Source organism: Bubalus kerabau, chromosome 21 (assembly GCF_029407905.1).
Source record: "Bubalus kerabau isolate K-KA32 ecotype Philippines breed swamp buffalo chromosome 21, PCC_UOA_SB_1v2, whole genome shotgun sequence".
NCBI classification, from domain to species: Eukaryota; Metazoa; Chordata; class Mammalia; order Artiodactyla; family Bovidae; genus Bubalus; species Bubalus kerabau.
The window spans coordinates 5,520,055-5,545,462 of record NC_073644.1 but is presented as its reverse complement, the minus strand read 5'-3'; the positions used below and the strand labels follow the sequence as shown (position 1 = coordinate 5,545,462).

The 25,408-nt window shown below is 52.7% G+C and overlaps 2 protein-coding genes across 13 annotated transcripts in view; one reads left to right on the top strand and one right to left on the bottom strand.

The window, feature by feature from the left end:
• ZNF236 (zinc finger protein 236) overlaps positions 1–6,716 on the top strand; it is a 69,765-nt gene extending 63,049 nt beyond the window's left edge. For 2 of the 3 annotated variants that reach the window (XM_055559647.1, XM_055559649.1), the window contains 3 exons: positions 626–755; positions 2,826–3,002; positions 3,740–4,511. In XM_055559647.1, the coding sequence (XP_055415622.1) occupies positions 626–755; positions 2,826–3,002; positions 3,740–3,864 (432 nt within the window). In that variant the 3' untranslated portion in view covers positions 3,865–4,511. Of the gene's footprint in view, positions 1–625; positions 756–2,825; positions 3,003–3,739 lie in introns of all 3 variants that reach the window. The other variant, XM_055559646.1, reaches the window with a different exon arrangement.
• Positions 6,717–10,255: 3,539 nt separating this feature from the next.
• The window catches only part of MBP (myelin basic protein), a 106,877-nt gene continuing 91,724 nt past the window's right edge, over positions 10,256–25,408 (bottom strand). For 7 of the 10 annotated variants that reach the window (XM_055559494.1, XM_055559503.1, XM_055559495.1 and 4 more), the window contains 5 exons: positions 22,985–23,092; positions 22,002–22,037; positions 21,595–21,627; positions 17,802–17,921; positions 10,256–13,289 (listed from right to left, as the gene is read on the bottom strand). In XM_055559494.1, the coding sequence (XP_055415469.1) occupies positions 13,245–13,289; positions 17,802–17,921; positions 21,595–21,627; positions 22,002–22,037; positions 22,985–23,092 (342 nt within the window). In that variant the 3' untranslated portion in view covers positions 10,256–13,244. The remainder of the gene's footprint in view (positions 13,290–17,801; positions 17,922–21,594; positions 21,628–22,001; positions 22,038–22,984; positions 23,093–25,408) is intronic. The other 3 variants (XM_055559500.1, XM_055559499.1, XM_055559504.1) reach the window with 3 other exon arrangements.

The window sequence follows — 25,408 nt, the reverse complement described above, 5'->3', positions numbered from 1 at the left end:
CTCTACACCCATTGCAGAGTCCAGAAATTACAGCCTGATAGAGAAGAAATACTTTTAAAGAAACAAAAGAATAAAAATGGTTAAAGAAAATTGAAGGTACTTGAAATCATACACATTGATGTTTCTGAGGCGTAGCTCTCTCCCATGACCATTCTGGGGTGGTGTGTTACAGACAGACCGCCTTTCGCTGAGAAGCCTGGCAAACGCTGACCGCTCCCTCAGAGTCGGTGCAGCAGTGGACGCGTGGCGTTACGGGATGGCAGTGGCACCGCCCCCTGTCCCCCCAGCCCACAGCCCTGGTCTAACTGTGAGGAAAACGTCAGACACATGTCAGTTGAGGAACATCCTGCGAAGTACCCAGCCAGCCCTCTAAAACCTGTCACGGTGGCTGACAGGGAGGGAGGCCAGGATGAGGCCCCAAGCTCAGGGGGCTTGGGTCTCCCTGGCGGGCCACGTCCCAGCACCCACCACCCCCAACTCTGCTCTGTGGGGTCTTGACCGGAGGTGAACCTGGGGTCCTGCTCCCGCCGACCAGCCTTTCCGCGCTGGTTTTCCTGTCCCATTTCAGGTCTGTAAGGCTCTGTTATGATCGTCAGTGTCCTTCATATGTGTGTGTCTTCCCCAGGAGCACATGCAGACGCATCAGGCCGGTCCTTCCTTAAGCTCTCAAAAGCCACGGGTGTTCAAGTGTGACACGTGTGAGAAGGCCTTTGCCAAGCCCAGCCAGCTGGAGCGCCATAGCCGCATCCACACAGGTAACCCGGGGAGGGCCCCGGGTGAGAAGTCCTGCTGCCCACTGCTCGTGGTGGAACGGTCACAGGCAACATGCGAATGTTCGTTTGTGACACAGCACCTAGTTCATGAAGCACAGCCCACTCGCTCAGGTCTTCTCCTGATTTTTCATCAGTTTACCATGCAGCTGACTTCCCCAGATAGAGGCTGTTGCTGTTTGCACGTGCAGGTCTCGGGTCCTCCTGCCCACCTCTGTCTGGCACCCAGCCTTCTCACGGTTCTCCCAGCCCTGGTGCCCCTTCAGCAGCTACCTCCGACTCACCCTCAGAGGGCTCCTCCTCCCTGGTGCCCCTGGCTGGCACCCGGGCCTCCTGTGTCATCAGCAGGTGCCTGGCAGCCTCTACGGGCTGCATGTCCTCGGAGATGCCCTTGCTTGTCAGCACAGATCCTGGAGCCCACTGGGTGCCAGCCACGAGCTCGAGTGACAGACCACCGTTGCTCCATAGTGCATCTTTTTAAAACCTTGACTCGGGGCTGGAAACGATTGCCTTGTATAAGAGCATGCACGCATGGGCAGGGTTTGCACACCTTCGCAGGCACCTCGTGACTGTCGCTGGGGCCGCTCCCCTGCCCACGGGGGTGCCTGTCCTCAGTCCAGGGCCTCTCCTCAGCTCTGCCTCTGTCTGCGGGGAGTGCCCTGCTTCTGCCAGCACTGCGAGGAGAGCTGCCTGCAGGGTCATCTCCCTTTTCATCACCCTGCTCATCTGACAGGGCCCTCAGTTCACCCGTGGCTGTTCTTTTCCTTGGGTGTGATGTCACGGTCCCACTCCAGGGATGAGGGCAGAGACCCTGGGGCTGTTTCTAGGACTCTGCCTGCCATTGAGAGCAATCCTGAGACCTCCCTCGTCATTGCTGAGGAGGGCCACCTAGAGGATAGCGACCCATTGCCTCCAGAGCAGCCTTGGGGTGCTGGCACCTGACCTGGGGGGCCTTGTGGGGATGAGAGGCAGCCATGCAGGGCATGTGGGAAAGAACTTTCTAGGCCGAGGGAAGGCTTGTGCACACTCTGGACAAGCAAGGACTCGGTCCTGGGGCTGGGAAGTGTGTGAGTGACAGCAGAGGAGGCGGAGCAGCCAGGACCACAGTGGCTGTGCAGCAGGTGCTCTCCTGGGTGGTGCTCCCCTGGGCTGTGCTCACCAGGGTGGTGCCCTCCTGGGCAGGTGCTCCCCTAGATGATGCTCCCCAGAGGGTGCTCACCGGGGTGGTGCTCTCCTGGGCAGGTGCTTACCAGGGTGGTGCTCACCTGGGCCAGTGCTCACCTGGTCAGTGCTCACCAGGGTGGTGCTCTCCTGGGCATGTGCTCACCTGGACGGTGCTCACCAGGCCGGCGCTCACTGGGACAGTGCTCTCCTGGGCAGGTGCTCACCTGGATGGTGCTCACCAGGGTGGTACTCCCTTGGGCGGTGCTCACCTAGACAGTGCTCCCCAGGGTGGTGCTCACCTGGGCCGTGCTCACTGGGACAGTGCTCTCCTGGGCAGGTCCTCACCGGGTAGTGCTCACCTGGGCAGATGCTCTCCTGGGCAGGTCCTCACCTGGATAGATTCTCACCGGGACATATGCTCACCCAGGGTAGGCTCCCTGCAGAGGTCATTCTTGGCAGCTTTTTCTTCCATTTGTCACGTTTAAAAGATACTGTATAAACCATACTTTAATCAAGTGGATTTGGTATTCCCATGTCCTTGACGTTCAGCTTTTCTTTTGGAAGCATGTTGTTTGAACCATGTTTGTTTATATCTGGATACTTCGGGACTTTGCATAGCTTTGTTTTCTGTGTCTCCCTGCAGAGCAGCCTTGCTAGACCCTGGGTTAGCCACCTGAGTAACGCATCAGGGGGACGTCACTAGGATCCTGTAGAACTTGCATCCCTTCCTGGGAGCTCGTGTGTGTGTGTGTGTGTGTGTGTGTGTCCCTGGGAGCTTGTGTGTGTGTATGTCCCTGGGAGCTCGTGTGTGTGTGTGTGTGTGTGTGTGTGTGTGTGTATACACTCCTTGCAGCCGGCCCTCGGGGTGCTGACCGCATCGTCTGTCCGCAGGGGAGCGGCCATTCCACTGCACGCTCTGCGAGAAGGCCTTCAACCAGAAGAGCGCGCTGCAGGTACATATGAAGAAGCACACGGGGGAGCGGCCGTACAAGTGTGACTACTGCGTCATGGGCTTCACGCAGAAGAGCAACATGAAGCTGCACATGAAGCGGGCCCATAGCTATGCAGGTGAGGCGGCCTGCAGCCACCGCAGGCGGCAGGAGGCCCCTTCCTCGCGGCGGTGGCCTGGACACTGTGTCCCAAAGGCTGGGGAGCCGCTGTGGGGTCAGGGTCAGCCAAGTCTGTGTCCTGTGGTCCCGCAGACAGGCAACCTTGTTCCCATGGTGACTCGCCGATGTCGGTGCTGGCAGAGAGGGGGCATCTCAGTGGGGCCCTGCTGTGTCCCACCGTCCGCCTCGTCCCACATCATCTCAGAGTGCCTGGAAGCCCCAGGAGACGGGTGTGGTGGCCAGTCGCTGGTGGGAGCTGTGCCGGGAGGGGCTGGACTGCAGCCTGTGTCTCAGGTTCAGGCGCTGTGGCCAGGCATGCAGTCAGACCTGAGTGCAGGGGTGAATACCCCAGGGTCTCTGGGAGCCACAGGACAGAACCCTTCATGCTGGGCCCCTTTGGAGGAGGAGAAAATCCATCCTGATGCCTGCACGCTAGTGCTTCCTGCGTTACTGTTAGACAAGTCTTGTCAGTGGTAGTAGTAACGACTCAGCAATGTCACGTCAGCATCACCTTTACGATACATCGAGTGTGAGAGTGTAGCACACAAGGGCTGTGTGCTTTCATGTTCAAGTAGCAGTAATTGTCAGAGCCATGAAACCTGCAGCTCAAACGATTCTTTCTGTGTTGTCCTTGTTTATATGCGCGTCATCTCACGCTGCTGCATGTCTGAGGCTCTCTCATTGTCCCCACGGCAGGGGCGGTGCCGGAGCCCGTGGGCCAGCAGGACCATGGAGCGGAGGCGCTGAGCCACGCGCTGCACCTGGACGAGGTGGTCCCAGAGCCTGCGAGTGAGTGGCAGGCCCTGGCCAACGTGTTTTGACGGGCGCCGCCCCGAGGATGTCCTGGAGTCAAGTGTGGAGGAGAACAGAGCACTTGGGATTTCTGTTTTGAAGCCTCAAGTGTTACAAATGTCACCACAATAGTTTTTTTAGCTACAAAATGGTCTAAAGATCACTGACTTTCAGCGACTTCCAGGAAGGAGCTGGGCGAGGTGGAAGGCACGGCGTTTTCATGTCTCTGCAGACCACTAAACTCAGGTCCACGTCAGCAGTCTCACCCTCCCCGTGGCCAGTGCAGCCAGCTAGCCATCCGCCGGATCTTCCTGTCATCATGGTGTGATCAGTAAGACAGGTGTCAGTGTGGGGGAAGGCAGAGGGTTCTCTTTTCCTTCATGCTTCCCATGACAAAAAACATAGCTCATGAAACCAACATAAGCTAGGTGCATGAAGTTCAAAGGAAATGCTATGACACACAGGGAAGTTTTTTCCATTTTTTTCTGTGTGTGTTTTGAGATTAGTAGAAATGGACTCTTTTTTTTTTTTAGCCTACCGTATGTTAGTATACTGGGACCTTGAGAGATGGCTGGACCACTTCTCTCCAGGACAGAGAGCTACCCGTCAGTCAGGAGAAGGCAGCACCTGGGGCGTGAACGTGAGGACAGAGTCAGCCTGACCCACAAGCGAGGACTCGGCCGTCCCTGCTGGAGGCGGTCGCACGCGCCCGAGTCCCCGCCGGGCCCACGGCTGGGTCAGCAGAAAGCACAAGCTGCACCGCAGACTGCAGACCGCGGCGCCGGCTCCCGGGAGCGGAGACGCTGCCGCCCCGTGCGCCCCAGCGACCCAGAGGATAGGAACATGTCCAAGCCCCGCGGTGTTCTCTTCGTCCATAAGCAGGTGTACTTTTTATTTCAGGGAATCCTTTAGTATCATCAATGGTGCCACGTTGAACATGCCCCAAACCAACCAAATCCCGCCCTCGCTGGGGCAGAGTGCGCGTCGATCCCACGGCATTCCAAAGACAGAAACTTCTTACTCCACGTGACTCTCTCCTTGGAAATTATTTATATGTTCTATATATAAATACGTATGTACATATGCAGATATATGGGCCTCTGTGTGGCTGAACAGTATATTTTGTAAATAAGCACTATCCCTGTTACAGAGAGAGCGGCAGCATTTTTACCTCCAACGAGCACTTCAGATCAGTATTGCATTCATTTTGTTAATAAAGAAATGGACATCCTCGTCATTGTGACATAAAGCTGGGGTTGCTTTTTTTGTGTTTGTTTTTCCTAAGAATAATTGCCTTTATTTTTTCTCATTGCCTCACTGGTTTCAGAAGAGAGCAATTTTATTATAAACAGTGTATGGACTTTGTGTGTTAAGAGAGGAGCTCATTGCAGGTTCCTGAGGAGAGACGTTTCGCTGTTAACTTTTTGAAGGGGCATCTGTTGACTTTTTGTTGCTCACACTTTTGGCATATGTATATAAGTAGTATTGATGGTGATATAAAAACTTTTGTTATGTGAAAATATTTAAGTCTGAAAACTTAAATAATATTACTTTTTTTTTTCAAACTGCTTTGTGTATTGTATATTTTTTTAAAGAAAAAAAAAAAAAAAGCCTTATTTGACTTGTGATACTGGACTTCTGTATCCTGAGGTTTTTCTTGAATGTCAGTGTGTGTACCTGGCTGGAGTCCGTATATTCAGAATAACTGTAATTGTGCCAGAGTTTTAAAGGTTCTGCTTTTAATGCACTTTTCTTTTATAATTTTGTATTAAAATATTTTAGAAATGTTGATTAATTTTGGTGAACAAATATCTCCAAAGTTGAAATTATTGAAATTTTAAAAATTTTGTTCTTGCTAGGTTATTTATTTTGGTTTTAGCATTAAATGTCATCTCAGGTCAGTCTCTGCAAGGGGTTTGTTTAATTCCTAATTGTATAGAAAGCATAGTTCAGTGAATTGTATTGGTGCACAGCCTGTTTAAGTAAGGCCTTACCAGGTGAATCTAAAGCCTACTTTTATTTTGGTTAAAGAAAAAAAAAATCTATCAGTAATCCATTTTGTGAGTCTTCTCAGTTTATTATCAGGCAAACACAAGACATTGATGTATTATTTTTATTTACTTCCTAATTATAAAAGCTGCTTCTTTGCAAAACATTCCTTGAAAAATAAGGTTTTGTAAAGACATAATTTCACTTGAACTTTTGGTGGAGTGGAGTACAAGTTGATCTTTATACTTTACTGGTTGATAAAAAGTCTTCTGACAAGAGATTTCTAGTCTCCTGCATAACCAGGGTTTTGAGGATAGATAATTGTATTTTTTAAAAATATCTATCATAGCATATCTGCTTTGGAATAACAATAAATAAAAAAAAATGAAGTTAGGAAATGTGATTAATTTTTTTCTTTTAAAATATTTACTGTAAGATAGTTTGGCACATGCATTCAGGTATGTTTTCACAGAAAAGAACTTCAGTGATGTTTTCCTGCGCCTCCGTGCAGCACACAAGAGCACCACCCTCGTGAGGGCCACATGAAGAGATTCCAACTTAAAAAGCAGGCTGTGCCTTGAGGCCGGCCCGCCATCTGTGCTCGCCGCAAGTGCCTCCGTTGCTGCCACCGCTGACCATAACAAACGCCACCCTGGTCACTTAGGTGCCTGTAGAGAGGCCGAGACCGCCTGTAGCTGTGTCCCGTGGTAAAGGAGCTGGGCAGCTCTGGGCCGCTGCAGGACGAGTCCCCTTCCTTCGGAAGCTGCCCCAGGAGCTGGGTGTAGTTCCCGGGTGCTGGGGTAGGGAAGCTGGAGGGTGTAGAGAGGGGAAGGGTTAGTGCTCAGTGGTGTCCAACCCTTTGTGACCCGATGGACTGTTGCCTCTGTCCGTGGAGTTCTCTAGCAGGAATACTGCAGGGGGCTGCCGTGCCCTCCTCCAGGGGGGTCTTCCCGACCCAGGGGTCGGGGCTGGAGCCAGGTCTCCTGCGTGGGGGGCAGACTCTTTCTCATCAGGGTGTGTGGCGCCCCATCTATGCGTGCTGCAGAGGCGGGCATGTCTGCACAAAGGGCAGCGGGTGAAAACGGAGCATCTTTTCCAGCGCCCCTCCCCACAAGCTTCCCTCGGCCCCTCAAGGACTTGGCAGCTTGGACAGGCCTATGGTCAGAGGATTGGGCATGGAGGGAGCTTGGGCTGTTGGTCCAGCGGAAAGGAGCTCCTCGAGCTCTGACCACGAGTCACTGACAGAACGAGACAAACCTGGCCTGACACAGTTCCTGTCTTCCCTCGGATTTCCATTTCATCCAATCTCAGCATTTAACCAGCGAGTGTCTCTTCATGACAGTCGCTTCACAATAGTGGTTTGTACACCTGCCCTCCGTTTGTAAGGAAATGTGAGCCTGAGTTTTACAGTCACACCAGTATTCGTGGGCAGGAAGGCCACACGGTAGTACAGGGTGAGATTCTAAAAAGGAGGTGGGCTTCGCTGCTTCCTGTGGATTTTCCTCTTTGCAGAAGACATTCATACCTCACAAAGAAACACATTCTTTAGAAGATCATCACTCCAATTTATGTAAATAACATGACCTTAAGAAAATGTATAAGACATGGGGCTTCCCCTGTGGCTCAGTGATAAAGAATCCATCTGCCAATGCAGAAGGTGCAGGAGACAGGTTGCGTCCCTGGGTCAGGAAGATCCCCAGAGGAGGGCACGGCAACCCTCCCGCTCCCGTGTTCTTGCCTGGAGAATGCCGTGGATGGAGGAATCTGACGGGCTGCAGTCTATGGAGTCGCAGAGGCAGACACCAGTGAGTGCACACACATGCATACATAAGATACGCACAGAACTGCCCTCCGGTTGTTTTACACATTGTATACCTGCTTTTTACCTGATTTTTTCACATGATTATTTCAAAGTCAGTACTGTGCCCTCTCTTCCCTGGTCCCCGCCCCCCTACGCCGCCACCACAGTTAATCTAACTGTTACTAATTTGTTCTTTTTCTAAAATCTGTTGTATACAGTGAGGCTAAGATAAAATTACGGAACTGCTACTTTTAGACCACTCTTTTTGTCACCTAATCTCTACTCATGTAATGTAGGCATTTTGGAGTTTTTATAAAGGAATTTCAGAAGTGCCTTGGTACACATTTGGAGCCTCTATGTCTCTACCTAATACTCCTGAAAAGCAGCGTTTTTAAACCATCTCACTGTTTTATAACAGTGGAGGCGAACACCTTGCTGAAGCAAGAGCCCTGCCTCAGCCTCCTGAAGCCTTTCCTGGATGAGGCCCCTAAACCTGCCACGTTTGTCCCATCTGAGCTCACCCTCTGTCTCAGCTGGCCCCGTTCCCTTCATACCCACTGCCCCTCACTTACATGGAGGGGTGCGGCAGATTTTTGTATGGAGGACTAATAAAATACTTAAAGCATGAAAAAATAAAGAGTGACAGGAACAATAGGCAGTGATCATAAAATATTCTATTTAATCTTGTGGTGCTTCACAGCATGAAGGCTTTTGTGTTAAGTCAAGATTTATAATCCATTTGGCAAATTTCTAAAATGACAGTGATTCATTCTTGATTCACCACTAAAGGACATTTTTAAAATTAATTGTTTTTGATTTACAGGAGAGTCCTTTTTTTCAATCTTCAGAATTGTCCTATGGCCTATTTCTGCATTGGATGACATTTATTTAATACAATTTTGTGTTATGAATGCATAGTTATTCCAAAAGTCACTGTGCTGGCTTTAAGAATAACAAAGTTAGTTTTGTATTATCTTAGAACTCCTATATATTTACTTATTTGGGTTTGGGGTGAGTTATAAGCATTTAAAGGTAGACGTTTTCTCTAGGTAACATTTTCAGCATGTTAACAAAATACGATGCTGAATTTGCAATGAATTCAGATCCATGGGACTCAAACAGTCTGAGGACATCTTGTTTCCCATCCTTGAGGGTATTTTCCACTTTTTCCCTTATTTGTAAGGTAGTTGAAGGTACTTAAATGAAAATCAATCATAATATCAACTTCTCTATTCATGTAGACATGTAGGACATTGGGTTTTCCCAGAAATACCGATGGAGTTAGTTGATATTACAGCATCTGGTCCCTTTTAAAGATGCATCTCCAAACTTTCAGAAATTCATAGTTTATAGTCATTGTCCTGTTAAAGTAGAGAATTGAAGATAACTTTTTTCTTTGTTCACCTTACTCCTAGAACACGGTGGGCACTTCATGCAATTTTTCTGACTGAAATAACTCAAGTGGTTTTTATTTTCTCCTGGGCTTTGCTCAGAGAGAATGGTAAGGAATCTGCTGTTCCTCCTTGTCTGTAGGAGGAATATTGTTCTTTTGGTGTTTAAAGTACGGCAGGTGGGGAGAGGGTGCTGTTCTCTAGAAATGACTAGATTATGGCTCATCTGCTGCCTCTACCATGGATTGCCTCAGCTACTTAAAATGGCCCAGTTGCGTTTTTCCAGAATGTTTGGCTTTCTGATGATGTAAGATTGCTGATATTTAAACACAGTTAAGGGCGTGAGTTTACGGCGCATCTTGTGCATGGGCAGACCTGGAAAACATGAGAGTTGGACTGTGAAGAAGAATGAGCATCTTAGAGTTGATGCTTTAAAATTGTGGTGCTGGAGGAGAGAGTCCCTTGGACATCAAGGAGATCAAACCAGTCAATCTTTAAGGAAATCAACCCTGAATATTCATTGGGAAGGACTGAGGCTGAAGCTCCAGTACTTTGGCCACCTGATGCAAAAAGCCAAATCACTGGGAAAGACCCCGATGCCGGGAAAGATTGAGGGCAGAAGAAGAAGAGGACGACAGAGGTTGAGATCGTTGGATGGCATCACTGACTCAATGGACATGAGTTTGAGCAAACTCCGGGAGATGGTGAAGGACAGGGAAGCCTGGCGTGCTGCAGCCCATGGGGTCGCAAAGATTTGGACACGACTTAGCAGCTAAACCACCACCATATGAATAGAAGTATTTTTTACAAATGCCAATGATTAATTTATTCTGCATCATCCATGTTATTTCTATCACTGAGGAGACTTTATTGTCATGTAACTTTAAAGGAGCCTCCCAGATGGCTAAGAGGTAAAGAATCTGCCTGAAAAACAAGAGAGATGAGTTCAGTCCCTGGGCCAGGAAGATCCCCTCGAGAAGGAAATAGCAACCCACTGCAGTATTCTTGCCTGGGAATCCTATGGACAGAGGAGCCTGATGGGCTGCAGTCCATGGGGTCTCAAAGAGTCAGACACGACAGAGCGACTAAAACAACAAGTACAGTGAAAGTGTTAAATCCCTTTAGTCTCTAAGGAAAAATGGAGAAACGGCAGTTTCTATGCTCACACCCACGGCCCCACACTCTCCTTTCTGCTGATACACAGATATTTCCCTGATTTTTAAATCCTTACTCAAGCAAGAGAGATGGTTTTATGACACTGTTTTAGCATTAGAACAAAGTTATTGTAGGTTACCCTGGTAACCAGCTTCAGGGGAAGAAATTCTTATAAATTAACACAAAATAGCTCTTCTTAGAGTGCCCTCAGCTAGCTCCTCCATCATCCTGGAGAAGGATGGACAACAGCTGGCTGTCTTCCCCAAGATACTCCTCACCATGCACTTTTTCTAGGCTCGCTTTGAATTATCTTTTTCAAGTTTAGTAATCTGAACTCTTGATGCTTTCTGTGTAAACTCTTTGAAGCGATTTCAAACTTTTAGCAAAGTTGCAAGAGTAGAACAAAGAAGTCCTCCTAGACTCTTCCCCAGAGACAGCTTTCCAGCATTGCCCGAAGTGTGAAGACTAAGACCTCCGTGTGGCAGACCCAATGCAGGCTTGCGCCTGGCAACCAGGCCTCCTGCCCCGCCGCCTCTTCACCCTGGAGCAGCACCCCCTTCTCCTCAGCTCTGCAATTTAATTAAACTCTTGCCAACTGGGGGGAGGGTGTCTAGGAAACCTTTGTCATTGCAGGAGAAACACCCCTGCTGTGGGCTGCCTGGTGCCCCAGATCCATTTGCTGGAGTGTTAACTGCTGATGTGATGGGACTTCCAGGAGCTGAGTACAGCTTAAACGCAGTCATGAGGGTGAGACTGGAGCCCTTACAAGGAAGGAGAGACACCACGGTGTGTCGTGTGCCCTGGAGAGCAGGCAGTGTGTGCAGCCAAGGAGAGGGGCCTCCCCAGAAACTCCCTGCTGGCGCCTTGGCCATGAGCGTCCAGCCTCCAAGGTCTGAGAACATAAAACGTGCGTTGTTTCAGCCCCTCAGTCCTGGCTGTTGTATCACCACAGCCTCAACTTAACGCAGCACCAAGGGCTCATGGAAGGCTTGGCGCTCTTGTTTTCAGAGGTTTCCCCCCCACCACCTATTTCAGTGTTTTTCTCAGGCCCATTTTCTCTCCTCACAAACCCCAAACCCAGCTCACAGCCCACACCTGGTTTATAAAGCCAGCCCGCTAGATGGAGCCAACATCCTCGCTGCTAACCTCTGACCTGCTCCTGACCTCTGGCCTGGCCTGCTCTCCCAGGGCTTGGTGCTGGGGCCCCTGGACCATCCTCTGCCTGGGGGAGCGGGGGCAGACAGGAGCCCACAGACGGTTCTCGGTCTGGACCACGTGGTGCAGAGGCGGCTGGGCGGATCGACAGGGTATCTGAAAAAGCGTGATCACCGTGCTGTTATGTGCTGGTGGGAACAGGCTTCCTTCATCAGATAGACTCTCCTGGCACCTCTGGACTCGGTGGGACGGTCCGCAGGTGAGCACGCAGAGATGGAAGTGTGTGTGGCTGGGGGTCTAGCACACCCCCCACTCAGAGCTCCACCTGGAAACGAACTTTCCTGCAGCTTTGGGGTGATGCAGACCTCTTGGGCTTCCCAGTGGCTACCGGTAAAAAACCTGCCTGCCAGTGCAGGAGACCTAAGAGACACCGGTTCAATCCCTGGGTCGGGAAGATCCCCTGAAGAAGGAAATGACAACCCACTCCAGTATTCTTGCCTGGAGAATGCCACAGACAGAGGAGCCTTGTGGTCCATAGCGTCAGCACACACACTCATGTTCTGCAGACCAGAATAAAAGTCACAGAAGACAAGCCATGCAGATATCATTAAAAGTGTATTACTTTATTTCAATATTCAAGAACAGTGCATACTTTCCTTGAGACCCGTGGTCACAGCTCTCACTGTTGGGTGTGGCCACGAATGGAGGTCACTCAGTCACAACCAGCTCAATGACGCAGTGTGTGTGTTGAGCAATTTGGAGATTTTGTTTCTGAAATTTTGTTTTTTTTTTTCTTATCCTCTCATCATTGAGGCTATGTATTAATAGACATTATAGTAAACCCACGCGAAATATTCAGAATTAGAAGGGGATTAAAGAGCCACGTTTGGGCGTTATGTTGACTATTCCTCATTTTCATCCTAAGGGGGGTTGTGACGCCAGTGTGGGGACTTCGTGGGGGTCTGGTGGGAGAGATGCTGAAATCAAAAGGTGGGAATCAGTAGGTTATGGGGGAAGCACGGGAGATGTCAGCTGGGGTTAGAAAAGAGTGGGATAGAGGACCCCTCCCCGTCCTCACTGGGGCCGGCACCCAGTCCGGCAGCGATTCGGGAAAAGCGAGTGTGCTGGTCAGTGGGTTTCTGGGAGGAAGCAGGTGGGGTGGTTATCTCTCCCCAAGGGTTAGTGTTCGCTGTGCGCACCAGCGTGCCGAGCACGCCACCTGTCACCTTCGCACTCGCGATGGCCACGGCCACCGCGAGGCTCCCGAAATGTCCTGCCACCGCTCTGAGCTGCGCCGCCTCCGCCCTCCGGCCGGGCTCTGTAGAAAGTAGGTCGTCGTGGGGGCCGCTGCGGTCCCCGCACGCCTGCGCCGTCGCGGGACCCCCGAGGCCCGGCCGAGTCCGCCCCGCGTCCCTTCTCCGCACGTGCCGATCCGGCTCCTCCGGGGTGTGAGCCGCGGCCACCACACGGGACACTCCCAGCTGTCTGCCCGCCAGTCACGTACCAAAGCTCCCGCCGCGAAGCCGCTCCACTGTGATCGGTTAGGAAAGGAAGTGCTTAAAGAGGTGAGACGAGGCGGGAAAGAAACCAAAGGAAGCTCAGAGCCACAGGTCGGTCTCCACACCCTGCATGGGGGCCTGGCAGCAGGGTCCCCAGGGCCGCGTCCAAGGCCGTCCCAGGGCAGAGGGTGGGCATGGAGGGTCGCCCACCCTGGACCCTCAGGGACCTTGCTGATCTTCAAGGGTGAGCTGGCAGCTCCACCGTCTTCTCCATTGAGCCGCTGGCCAGGAGCCCGCAGGACGCGCATGTGGGCAGGGTTGGGGGGATGCCGGCTGCACTAGGGAATTTAGACAATGGTTAGCGTCGAGGCGGTTGTATTAAGAAGCTGGGGACGGGGTTCCGGGAGGGGAGCTGGGCTTCAGCGTCTTGCCATCGGGGACCCGGAACGGCTGTCTCGTCCTCCCTGAGAAAAAGAAACAGAGAGTTGGGAGAGCCAGGGCCCTGTGGTCAGTGGTCACCAGGTGCAGGGCCTCTCTCCTCGGTCTATCTCTAGTGAAGCTGCATGGGGCTGGTCTCTAAGTCCGCAGCTCACAGCATCCTTTATCTCACTGCACATCCAAGCACCACAGGGCAAACAGGACAGGGCGTGTGGGTGCTGCCTTTGAGAACCATGCGTTTCTGGGGGTGAAAAACTCAACTGATACATTGTTATGTCTCAAAGGAGGGCTTGTTTTCTCCTAACATTCCCCCCTCAAGAGATGGGAGGCCCAATTCCCTGCTGTCCCTGCTCAGCAGGAAGTAGCCAGAAAGACCTCAATGCCCCATTCCCAAAGAATTTGGCCTCCCGTCTCTTGAGGGGGGAACGTTAGGTAGTTAGAATAGGAAAAAGGAGTCCAGATGGCGGTGGCTAAAAGACAAGGAAGGGAAAAGCCCACAAAAATAGAACAAAGGAAGGTCTGAGGACCGGAGTGAGGACCTCAGGTAAAACAAACAGCACTCCTGGCTGGCCCAGTTTACAAAGCAGGCCCAGGGGGAGGAAAAGACATATGAAAAGAGGAGCCAAAGGGCCAGGGGTCTCTCTCCAGTGCACACTCGCTCTCTCTCTTCTCTTCGCATCTTCTGGGTCGGCATGCCCTCACACCTCGAGGATGTATTTTCCTTTACTTTCTAAATAAAACTGAGCTGTAACACGGCACTGTAACACTGTCTGAGAGCTGTGATGCTCCGAAGGCTTTAATGTCCGTAGCTTCAAATTTTTGTTGTGATGAGACAGAACCGAGGAAATTACACACTCCCCTGATATCTAGACTAGAGATTCCCAGGGACCACGGGAAGTGGTCCATGAACGATGCCCGGGATGGGCTCATCCGCGTGAGGCTGAGATGCCAAGAGCGCAGACCCACTCGGTTCACCAGGGAGCAGCCTCTGCCCCACCTGTGAGCCCTCTCCTGCATCACCAAGGAAACCAGCCTCCCAGATGAGCCGTCTACAAACTCTGACCTCAGGGTCTTAAAAAAACAAGAGTTGACATGTTTTCTGGACAAATACAATTTGCAGAAGACCTGGCAGTGGTGGAGGTGGAGAGAGTGGGTGGGGATGATGGAGAGGAGGGAGCTTGTCCAGGCATTGGCTCGAGAAGGCAACTGTCACCCCAGGTGCCACTTAGATGAACTTGGAGGAAGGTGCTTTTTTTTTTTTGCATTTGAATTCTTATTCAAATTTTAGTCTCTTGTTGGCTTTTCCTTTTCTCGTAGGTTATGAATGAAAACTTGATCTCTTAAAGATCCCCTTGAGACTGTGAGGCCCCGGAAAGAAAGATGAACATGAAATATGCTATTGATCCGATGACAGATGGGCCTCATCCATGTCTTGCGTCCCCCATGTGACCCAGAGATTAGGCAATGGAAGCACAAGGCCCCAGGTCTTATAGCTAACTCGGTCAACAGAAAGATGATGGTTCTGATTTCTTGCAATTTTGCTTTCCCCCAAAACATTCCTCCATTGCTGATTCACTAGAGGCATTTTATTTTCACGTGTGGGGAAGTCTGTGGAATTCTAGCCTCTGGAGGTGTCAGGCATCATTCAGAGATAACTCCCCCTGCAGGAAAGGGGCTTTGTTCCCCAGCCTTGGGGCCAAGCCCTTCAGCAGGGACCTGGATCTAGTCCCGGGTGAGTCTGGCTAGGCTTTGGGTACTTGGTCCTCAGAGCTGCTCCTGGAGTAGCCCTGAGCCAGGCAGCACTGGCCCCTCCTTGTCCTGAATTTCAGAGAGATTAACCTTAGGGCCTCCTGGAAAGTGTGATTTAGTCATGCACAAGAGCAGACCGCCGCTCCATCTGACCAAGCACATCTGCGCTGAGATGGGCTTAGTCCCCCTCCTACCCTGTTTGCTGAACAGTTTACGTGAGACACCACTGAACACCCTGAGGGCAACTTTTGAATAAAACATGGCATATTTATGGCTCTTCTTTTTGATTACTGTGCCTATAATTTATTATCTACTGTAATCTAAATCTCTGACATCTGTTTCATCTTGTGAACAAGCCAGCCAGCCTAGGGGGGTGGGTGTTCTTAGCATCCCTGTTTGCTAGTTGAAGGAGCTGAAGCTCCTCAGAGAGGTTGAGTCATTTCCCCAAAGTCAGCCAGCAGAAGGGAGCTGGTGTTAGAAACTCTGATGAGGACGGACATCGTCCCATCTGCAGACATCTGGGTTTTGCCCTTGGTCGCTCTGGTCCGGAAGTCTTGGGGACTCAGAAATGGTCTGGACACTGCAGGTGACCTGATGGAAACACTGCAGCTCCGGGTTTAGACCCAGAGCTCCTCCAGGATATGCGTCATCGCCGTCTCATTTCAGAATCAAGACACGTGTATTGTAAGGCTCTCTGTTTCTTGGACATTTGAGATAGTATTTATCTCCTTATCAGATTTGCCTCAGGATCAACATTTTGAAGACTGAGTCCTGTCCACATTGAATCTGACATCAGCCAACTTAGCAATGGGTCACTCACCACTCACTTCATGTATTTAAATGTCTTCCTGAAGAGACTGAGTCTCCTCAAAGCTGAGTCCTGCTTCTCATCACCCTTCAGAGTCCAGCACCTTTCGGAGCCTAGGTCGCTGTGTCTGTCCTGGCCGTCTGTGTATCCTGACCACTGGACGTGCCACACACACACGGGACTTGATGTAGAATTAAAGTTAGGTGACTAACCTACGAGTCTCTGTGTTCCTGACCAAACCATTTCACTGTAAATTGTAAAATCTCGACCTTTCAATGAGCTCAGCAGGAAGCACACTTCTGCAGGTCAGAGGTGATTGGGGTTGAGGAGCCATCACGCTTTGCTGGTGGGGACTGAGCCCTTGGACGGGGCGTGTGGGGCTGTTGGTCTCCTGGTGACACAGCCTCGCCACAGACCGCAGGACCTTCTCGGGTGAAATCACACTGTGACCTGCCGTAAGCCAGCGGGTGAGCCTCGGGAGACACTCCTGGTCTCATCTGAGACCACAGACACCTGGGACAGGAGTCCGTGGAAACGCAGGTCTCCCCTGGGGGGCTGCTGGCCTGGGGCACGGGCGGAAGAAGCTGCCACACGGGGTGACAGCATGGCAGCGACGCCAGCACCGCGATGCCCGAGGCTGCAGGACGGTCCCGCGGCCCTGGGGGCACCGTGAGTGCCACGTCCTCGCGCGTCTGCTCCTGCTGTAGCACGTGGACTCTGTCTTTCCTCGCTGGCGTCTGTCTTCCTCATGATACTTCCAGCTGGAAGGGGAGCTGACCGGACCCTTGTAAGAGTCAGGACTGCAGCTGTAGCTGGACGGCAGCAGGGAAGTCATGGCCTCATTTGGGTCAAGAGTCAGTGAAAGTGGCGGCTGGGCTGATGCTCTAATGAGAAAACCAGTGGGATCGGTGATGTTTGTTCCTTCCTGCCAGGCTGCCGTGCAAATGTGGTTCTATTATCAGGGATGAAAGGCACCCCTGCGAGCCTCGAATCTTTGTGGAAATGGTCCCAGCTGCTCGAGAGGCTTGCTGTGCCCCTCCAGCTCTAAGCCTGCTGCCCTTTTCCACCTTCTCGAGGCCTGTCCGGACATCTGGGCCCTGCCCACTGGGGCAGCCTCGTCTGCTCTGTCTGAGGAGACTAGAGCCTGGACCAGCCCTTGGGCATCCTGGCTCTAGGGCCTCTGTCTCCAGGGTGTTCCATCTCCTCACAGGTGAGCTTGGCCTCTGGCCTGGGCACCCACCCCACTCACCCCAGGACAGCTCTGCCTGCTTGCAGCTGTGGGAGGAAGGAGTCTGAGGGGCCTGGTGTGAGGGGTTACTGCCTGGGGTCTGCCCCTTCCGAGTCCAGAACCTTCCCTTCCCTCCTCCATCCGGCTCAGGCCTGGGGGGGCTGTGCCTTGTCCCCCATCAGAGCCCCTCCTGAGATCTCAGGTTTCTGAGCAGGGCTGACGTGTCACTGGCAATGCCAGATGTTTCGAGGGGGTCTGGGCAGGGAGCTGGGCAGGTGGCATGGTACCCCTCCTGTCAGAGCAGCTCCCCACACATCCCCCCATCTCACAGAGGAGAGACGAAGCCTCAGGGAGGCCGGGGGACCTGGGCGTGTGGCTCCAATGTGAATCAGCAAGACAGATGCCTGAGGTCCCCAGGTCCCTCTCATCACCCTCAGGGACCAAGGTGCTGCTGCCCCAGCCAGGGAGCCACCTGACCTTCCAGACGGGTTGGTGCCCTCCAGGCTCCTGAACCTCTCGGGGTCCAGAACGACCCCTCTTGTCCTCAAGCTCCCTGAGGAACCCTGGCCTGGCACCTGGTGCAGCACCTGCTCAGGTGAGCTCTGCAGAAATGCCTGCCTCGAAGGGCTGGGATGTGCAAGAGCAACTCCTGAGAAGCAGCAGGTGGAGGGTCTGGAGACTGGCATCCCCAGACCGACCCAGACTTGTCCCCGGGCCCCTCCCAGCGCCTCCCATGTGGAGAAGGTACGTTACCAGCTTGAAGATTTTGGAAAGCGTGCCCTGGGCGTCGTGCCCCTTGAGTCCCTTGTGAGCCGATTTGTAGTCAGACGCTCTGCCTCCATAGCCGAATCCTGGCTTCTGGCCCTCAGCCCCCTGCAAGAGAGGGTGAGGCTTGCGGTCTGTGCCTATGGCCCGCAGCCTCACCCCGGTCCACATCCATCCGGCCTCAGCGGCCGCTCGGCCACACACTGGGCGCCCAGCGCCTCTGGCGTGGGGTGGGACCTTCCCTGTGGCAGTATCTGCCCTTCTCCTGGCTGAGCTGGTCCCAGGGTGGATCAGCCAGAGTCACACACACTCTCCAGAGTCTTTGTCTGCACACATTGGGGGAAGCGGCGCCTGGACTATGCTGGAGAAGGGTGGGGGAGGCTGCGCCCCTGACAGGAGCCCAGGAGACAACGCCCAGCCCCAGGCTGTTCTGGCCGTTGGCACAGACCCTTCACGCCAGCTCCCCCAGGGCTCAGCAGACTTCACACTTGGGGAATTGGGGGCTTATCTGTTTTTAAAGGGCAAAGACACAATTTCCAACTCTCCAGCTTGGAGAGGCCTCTTGCAGGCCAGAACCAGCTCCCCTGGCTGCGCTGTGGGTGCCCTGAGTGTGGATGGACCAGGATTCTTCCAGGGGCTCTGGGCTGTGAGTTGGTGATCATAGAGGGAGGGGGGAAAGTGGGCTGGGAAGCCGCGTCCCCCAGCTGTGCACCTGGGCACTGTCCCAGGGCCAGCAACCAGAGTGGGTCTCAGCAACCCCACTCCCTGGCTGTGTGACCTTGGGCAACTGTCAGAAGCTCTCTGAGCTTCAGTTTCTTCTTCTGTAACATGGAGATGATGGACAACCTGCTCTGAGACTGGAGCTTGTGGCTCTGAACTCTCAAGCTTGCTGAGGGGGCTCCTCAGGCAGCTCCCACCTCTGCCTCCAGCTTCTCTGGGGGGACCTCTCTCACTTCAGCGAAGATGGAGAAAGCTGGCTTCCCGCAGGTAGCAACGACACACAGTTCCTGAAATGTAAAGGCGTGTGTCTCTGGGGCCAGTTTGCATTCATATAAGCTCTAGTTTCAAAGGGACCTTGCACTGTGAGCACGAGAAGGAAGGGGGACTCTGGGGCTCAGACATGATGAAAGTTAGCACTTTGGGGTGCATGTCCCTCGCACGGATCTCATGCAACGGACAGGCTCTGGGATCTCACTTCACATTTTGCCAACAAGAAGCGGGACTCTTTCTACCTGGGCCTCTCCTGAGAATTCTACAAATGAAGTAAAACTGTCTCTGATCGAGCAATAGAGCCCTTGGCCTTAGCCTGTGATCCTTTTTGGTGTCGGGACAGTGTTGTGGGGCTGGAGGGAGCTCGGGAAGCGTGGAGTCCATCCCTCTGGTTCAGGGGTGCTGGAGGTGGGCTCCAGGAGCTTCAAGGATCTTGCAGGCCAGCTCTCTCATGTTTGGACTGAAGCTGGACCAGGGCCACCTGTCTAGGCCCCCCCCTCCCCCCACCCCACCCCAGCGCTACTTCTGCGGGTTCCTTCATTTTCAGCCAGAAACAGATGCTGGGAATAGATGCTGGCCACTCAGAACGAGGCAGCCACTTTCACGTGAAAATCTGGTTTCAAGGGGTGTCAAGCGCGTGAGTCTCGGGGACTACACACGAGGGGCGCCTACTGCTGCCCTCGCATCCCACAGTTTCCACGGACACACTCCCTTGGTCATGGTCGCAGGGGCCAAGGACTGTTAAAGAGAGCTGCGCTGAAGGATAGACCAGCAAGGGAGAAAGCCGTGCTGTCCCACGCGAGCCTGTCATGCTCTGACTCTGTTGATTTTCTCCAGAATAAAGTGCTTCTGAGAATAAAATTCAAGGATTGGTTTTCAGATTGATAATCTGCTTAATTTTTCTCCTTTCAAATTTTTGGTCACTTTTATCTTTGGACAACCTAGAATTTGCCAGAAAAACATACAACATAGTTTAGAAAACTAGTGAAATTTTCAGGATCTCCAAATGAAGACAGTCATGCGGATCTTGGAAACCAACAGACCGGCTCACGGAACACAGAGCAGAATTTTGCTTTAGAAAAAAGAGAAAATTAACGGGTTAGTGGGAACAAAAATGGAGACATGGAGAGGCATGCAAAGGCATTCTATTAGCTGCCGGGTTGGAGGGCCTTAAACGACGGGAAGAAAGAAGGTCTCCTCCCCCCATCACTCCCAGTCGTCAGCGGCTCTGCCCTGGTCCACCACGCCTAGAAAATTAAGAGGCAGGTCGAGTAGTTACTGAAGTAAGATTTCTGATCAGAAGTGGGTTTCATTCTTCAGTGTCACCTTTTTCTCCTGCTGGCACAAGAAGTCCATCATTAATTGGCTGTGGCCGCTGGCCCGCGTCAGTTCTCTACATCATCGGCACTCTTTGCAAATTCATCAGATCAGAAAAAGGCTCACGTGTATCTGTATGAATGTCCCAGCAACCTTTCAGTTCACATCATGTGTTGGAGCGGTTCCCAGAAGCTTCCTCTGCCTTTTCTCTGAGGGCGGATGCCTCCCTCCCTCCTTCCTTCTTTTTTAAAAATGTATTTACTTTTTATTGAAGGATAATTGCCTTACAGTATTGTGTTGGTTTCTGCCAAACATCAACGTGAAGCAGTCCCTCCTCCTTCCTTCTCCCCCCTCCTCCCCGCTCTTCCCCTTTCTCTTTCCTTCCTTCCTTCTTTCTTCCTCCCTCTTCCCTTTCTTCTTTCTTTCTCTCTAAATTCATGCATTCATTTCTATGTTGCCTACTAACTGTGCATCTCTCTAGCATCAGGCTCTGTGCTAGAGAGATCTTGTGTCTCCAAGGACACTGGAGAATGTGTTTCTCTCCAAGACAGACACAGTTCCTGGCCTAGAGGTTAGTGGGTCTCTATTTATTCTGTAAATTTGATCAAGACTGTATCTAATATTTACTGGTAAATACTGCTGTTTGGTTGCTTAGTCGTGTCCAACTCTCTGAGACCCCATGCATGGTAGCCCACCAGGCTCCTCTGTCCATGGGGTTCTCCAGGCAAGAATACTGGAGTGGGTTGCCACGCCCTCCCCCAGGGGATATTCCCGCCCCAGGGATCCAACCTCAGTCTCCTATGGCTCCTGCACTGGCAGGCAGGTTCTTTACTACTGAGCCACCAGGGAAGCCTTTACTAGAAGGTAATTTGGTTAAAATACAGATCAGCATTAGAAGTTGGTGTAGACACCAAATTTTACTAGAAGCTGAACAAGTCAGCCCTTTAAGATTTTCATAGACACTTTGTTCTCAGAAATTCCTAAAAAGGTTTTTCTTGGTATCTAAGCTTTAGTTATTACTAAATCACAACCCAAACCAAAATCTTTTGGATCACTTAGGTTGTTATTATAAACTGAGTAACTGAACTCAGCCTCCTTTTGTCTTGTTAGCAGAATCACCGTTTCTCAACAGAAGGTCAACATCTGGCGGGGTGGGGTTAGCTCTTTGGACAGGTGCGCAGGCCGACTGCAGGGACTGGACTTCCTCCTCCGCTGTTTTGGAAGGAAGTCAGGAACTTTCTCAAAGACGGGGGTCCTGCTTTCCTGGGGAAAGTTCAGCAGAATCTCCTAGGAGCCCCTCTGTGCGTGGGCCCCGGGGCGAAGAAACAGGAGCGCTGGTGGAGCTAGGAGGAAGGGCCTGCTGGGGGGAAGCAGCGAGGCACAAGCCGGGAGGATGGAAGGAACGTGGACGCGCGAGCCTCCAGGACGGAGAGGACGAGGGAGGGGAGGGGAGGGCGGGGCGCGCGGCACCTACCCAGCTAAATCTGCTGAGGGACAGTCCTCGCCCCTGCGTGAGGAAGAGAAAGAGAAAGTGACACAGGGATCAGTGCAGGCGTGGCGCTCTTTCATACAGCAGGAGACACAGAACAGCACTGAGTTGAGGCAGGAAATCGGTTTTGTCAGACTCGGCGCATCCCTGCTCGTGGCCACGGCTGCCCGGAGCCGCCCCGGAGGAGGACTTCCGATCCAGAAAGGGAGGGGACGGGAGTGCTATCTGCCTGCGACAAGCGTTTCTCAGCCCGTTCTAGTTCTACGTGGGTTCCATGTGGCAAAACATCTTGGGGGGAAATGAGGGAGCGCTGAGTCCAGCCCGCTGTCTGGCCCATTTAGGGGTCCCAGGCGGGAGAAGCGACGGAGGCTCAGTGCCTTCAGAGCCCTTACCTTTCCTTGCGATGGAGGAGGTGTGCGAGGTGTCACCTGCAAAGACACAGCAGAGTGGTGAGCTGGGGCGTGGTCCCTCCTTCGCAGCGGCCCTGACCGCCTCCAGAGGGCCTCCTGTGGTCACCTGTCACCCCGTGTTCACCCAGCTCGTGTCCAGTTCCCAGCTAGAGGGAGCTGCTTGCTGGGAGGGTCTGGCACCAATGGTATGAGAAGCCACCCACTCGGTCTCTGCCCTGCGACCCTGTTCTGTCCCAGGTGAGGGAGAAACACAGGATTTGAGGATCTGAAAGCACCCAGTGGCACCCAGATGGTCCAGAACACTCGGAAAGTGTTTGGGAGGATGTGAAACACACCCAGGGCTCTGCACTCTGCGAGGCGAGCCCTTGATGGAGAGGGCGAGTGTCACAGAGACCCTCTCTGGGGTCGGCAGTCAAGGGCCCCAAATACTAGGAGCCTCAGAAGGAGAGCCCTCAGGTGTGTGGTCCCTAAAGCCCTCATCATCCTGAAAAAGGAGGTCTATAACTAGAGCCTGTGCTTTTGCTTCTGTTTTTAAGAGTTTATTTTTTTTTAGAGCCAGTTCTAGGTTTCTAGAAAAATTGCACAATAATTGCAGAGCATTGTCATGACCTACCATCCTCTGCACAGCCCACCCCCTGCCTTCTGTGTGGTCCATTTGTTACAACTGGTGAGCCAATCTACCATCCTCCCGAGGGGTATAGCTGTGTCCCATGGGGATATTCTCAGACCCCACGCCTCCCATAGATTAGAGCTGTCACGTGGGGATGTGCTCAGACCCCTTGTGGATCAGAGGTTAGAGTCACCTGGGGATATACTCAGATCTCTCCCCCCTGGATTAGAGCTGTGTCACCTGGGGACACACTTAGGCTCTCCTGGGCGGGGGCACGGCCGGGCACCCCTCACCCCTCCGCTCCCCCACCCCGGCCCTGCACCCCTCCACTCCCCACCCCCACGCCGACACTCACGATGTTCTTGAAGAAGTGCACTACGGGGTTTTCGTCTTGGGGCCGGCCGTGCTGCGCCTTCTGGGGCAGGGAGCCATAGTGGGTGGTTCTGGCTGCGTGGTGTCCATCCTGAGAGACAGGGGGAGACGTCTGGAAGGTCAGAGGAGATCTTCACGGGGACCTCCTGCAAGCCACCGGGACAGTGAGCCGCAGCCTCGCGAACGCCTCCTCCATCCCCAGCTCGGGGCGCGGTTCAGAAGGACCCTTCTTGCTCTCAAGGTGCTGTTGTCAGCAAGCCTAGAGTGTGCTTCTCGGGAGTTCGGTGTGTTTACTGGGCTCAGTGTTGCTGCTGGACTTGCGCTCCTGTCTGGATTGTCATTGGCGTCACTGGCACTAGTTACAGGGGCGTGTTCCCACACGCGTCACCATCAGTGTCCGTGACTCTTTGCAGATGTCCTCCCACCCCATCCACCAGTTCGGAAGCCCTGCAGTCATCCTGGCCTCTCTCTCTGCTCTATTTCCCGCTTTGGGTCTGTTCACAACCCTTATAGGTTTTTCTTTAAAATAGTCCCTGCATTTGTCTCCGCCCCACATTGACAGCAAAGCCAAGACTGGGGCAGCCCTGCGGGGCCCCACCCTTTCCCGCCCAGATTCATTTGCAAAAAGAGGATGCTCTGCGCTTCCTGTCCACCCCCGCCCCCCCCGCCCCCCCCCCAACAGCCAGCCCCTGCGTCTGCTCACAAACTGGACCCCTTCTCTGCAGCCCGGGGAGCAGGAGGAGCAGCTGAGAGCTTACACCACACAGCACATGCAAGTTTTCTCCACTTTCTGAGAACTTGTCTTGGCTTTGAGCGGTCCAGTCCCTCTCTGTTTTTTGAACGAGGTGTCCACAGGCCCTCCAGTCCTCCTTCTGTGACTCTGCGCCCTGCTCGCCCCTCAGGTTCTAAGTCCCTCCTTCTGCGGGTCCTGCAGGGGCCCAGGCTCCCTGCTCGCCCTGCCTCTCCCCACTGTGCCCAGACCCCACCTCCCCGATGTCCCGGCCATGCATTCTGCCGGCTGCAGTTCTCAGTTTCCTTCGGGCAGGCTCAGCAAGTGACCTGTTTCCTGTGCAGCTCAGTCACAGCCTCCCTCGGAGGATGGAGCCAGGCCTGGGGGTCACATGCTGAGCCTCCCTCCCCCCATGGGGCTGGAAACTTCATGGTATTCAGGTTCCCTGTGCAGGAAACCCAGGGATTTGTGTTATTCCAGGTGGTGCTCGTGGTAAAGAACCTGCCTGCCAGTGCAGAAGATGTAAGGGACTCAGGTTTGATCCCTGGGTCGGGAAGTTCCCCTGGAGAAGGAAATGGCAACCCACTCCAGTATCCTTGCCTGGAGAATCCCATGGACAGAGGAGGAGCCTGACAGGCTACAGTCCATGGGGTCGCAGAGACCTGGACATGACTGAGCAACTCAGCACTCAAGCACATGGGCATGACGGTGTGGGTGAAGGCCGATGCAGTGGACATTGGAGTTGAAGACGTTGGCCACAGGGGCAAGCTGGAGCATTTCAGGAAGTGCTGAAACACCCCACCCTCCTGACTCTAACTCATCCTCTCTGTGGGTACTGCCAAATAATCTGGTTCTCCCTGGGTTGTGTTGTCTGTCACCCAGGGCCAATCAGATTCTGTCACCGCTGGCCAACCCTACACATTCTTCTCCAGTGAAGGAAAATGTGAAACCAAGAAGTAAAAGAGAAAACAGATGAGCTAGGAAACTGTTTAAGTTACTTGTGCATATGTGCTGAGTCACTTCAGTCGTGTCTGACTCTCTGTGACCCCGTGGACTGTAGCCCACCAGGGCCCTCTGTTTATGAGATTCTCTAGGCAAGAATACTGGAGTGGATTGCTGTGCTCTCCTCCAGGGGATCTTCCTTAAGTTACTCACTTCAAGAAAAGTATCTTTTGTGTTTAGACACAAAAATATCTTTGTGTCTAAATATCCAGTGTATCTGGCAAGTGAAGTTATTTGTTAAATAGCACCTTGCTGCTACTGCTAAGTCACTTCAGTCGTGTCCGACTCTGTGCGACCCCATAGACGTCAGCCCACCAGGCTCCCCCGTCCCTGGGATTCTCCAGGCAAGAACACTGGAGTGGGTTGCCATTTCCTTCTCCAATACATGAAAGTGAAAAGTGACAGTGAAGTCGCTCAGTCGTGTCCGACTCTTAGCGACCCCATGGACTGCAGCGCACCAGGCTCCTCCATCCATGGGATTTTCCAGGCAAGAGTACTGGAGTGGGGTGCCATTGCCTTCTCCGAAATAGCACCTTAATGGCCCCAAATAATGAAAACAGCTCAGATTTTTGCACAACTAATGCTTATTTTGGGGTAAGAAATGGCAGTCCACTCCAGTATTCTTGCCTGGAGAATTCCATGGACAGAGCAGCCTGGTGGGCTTTAGTCCATGCT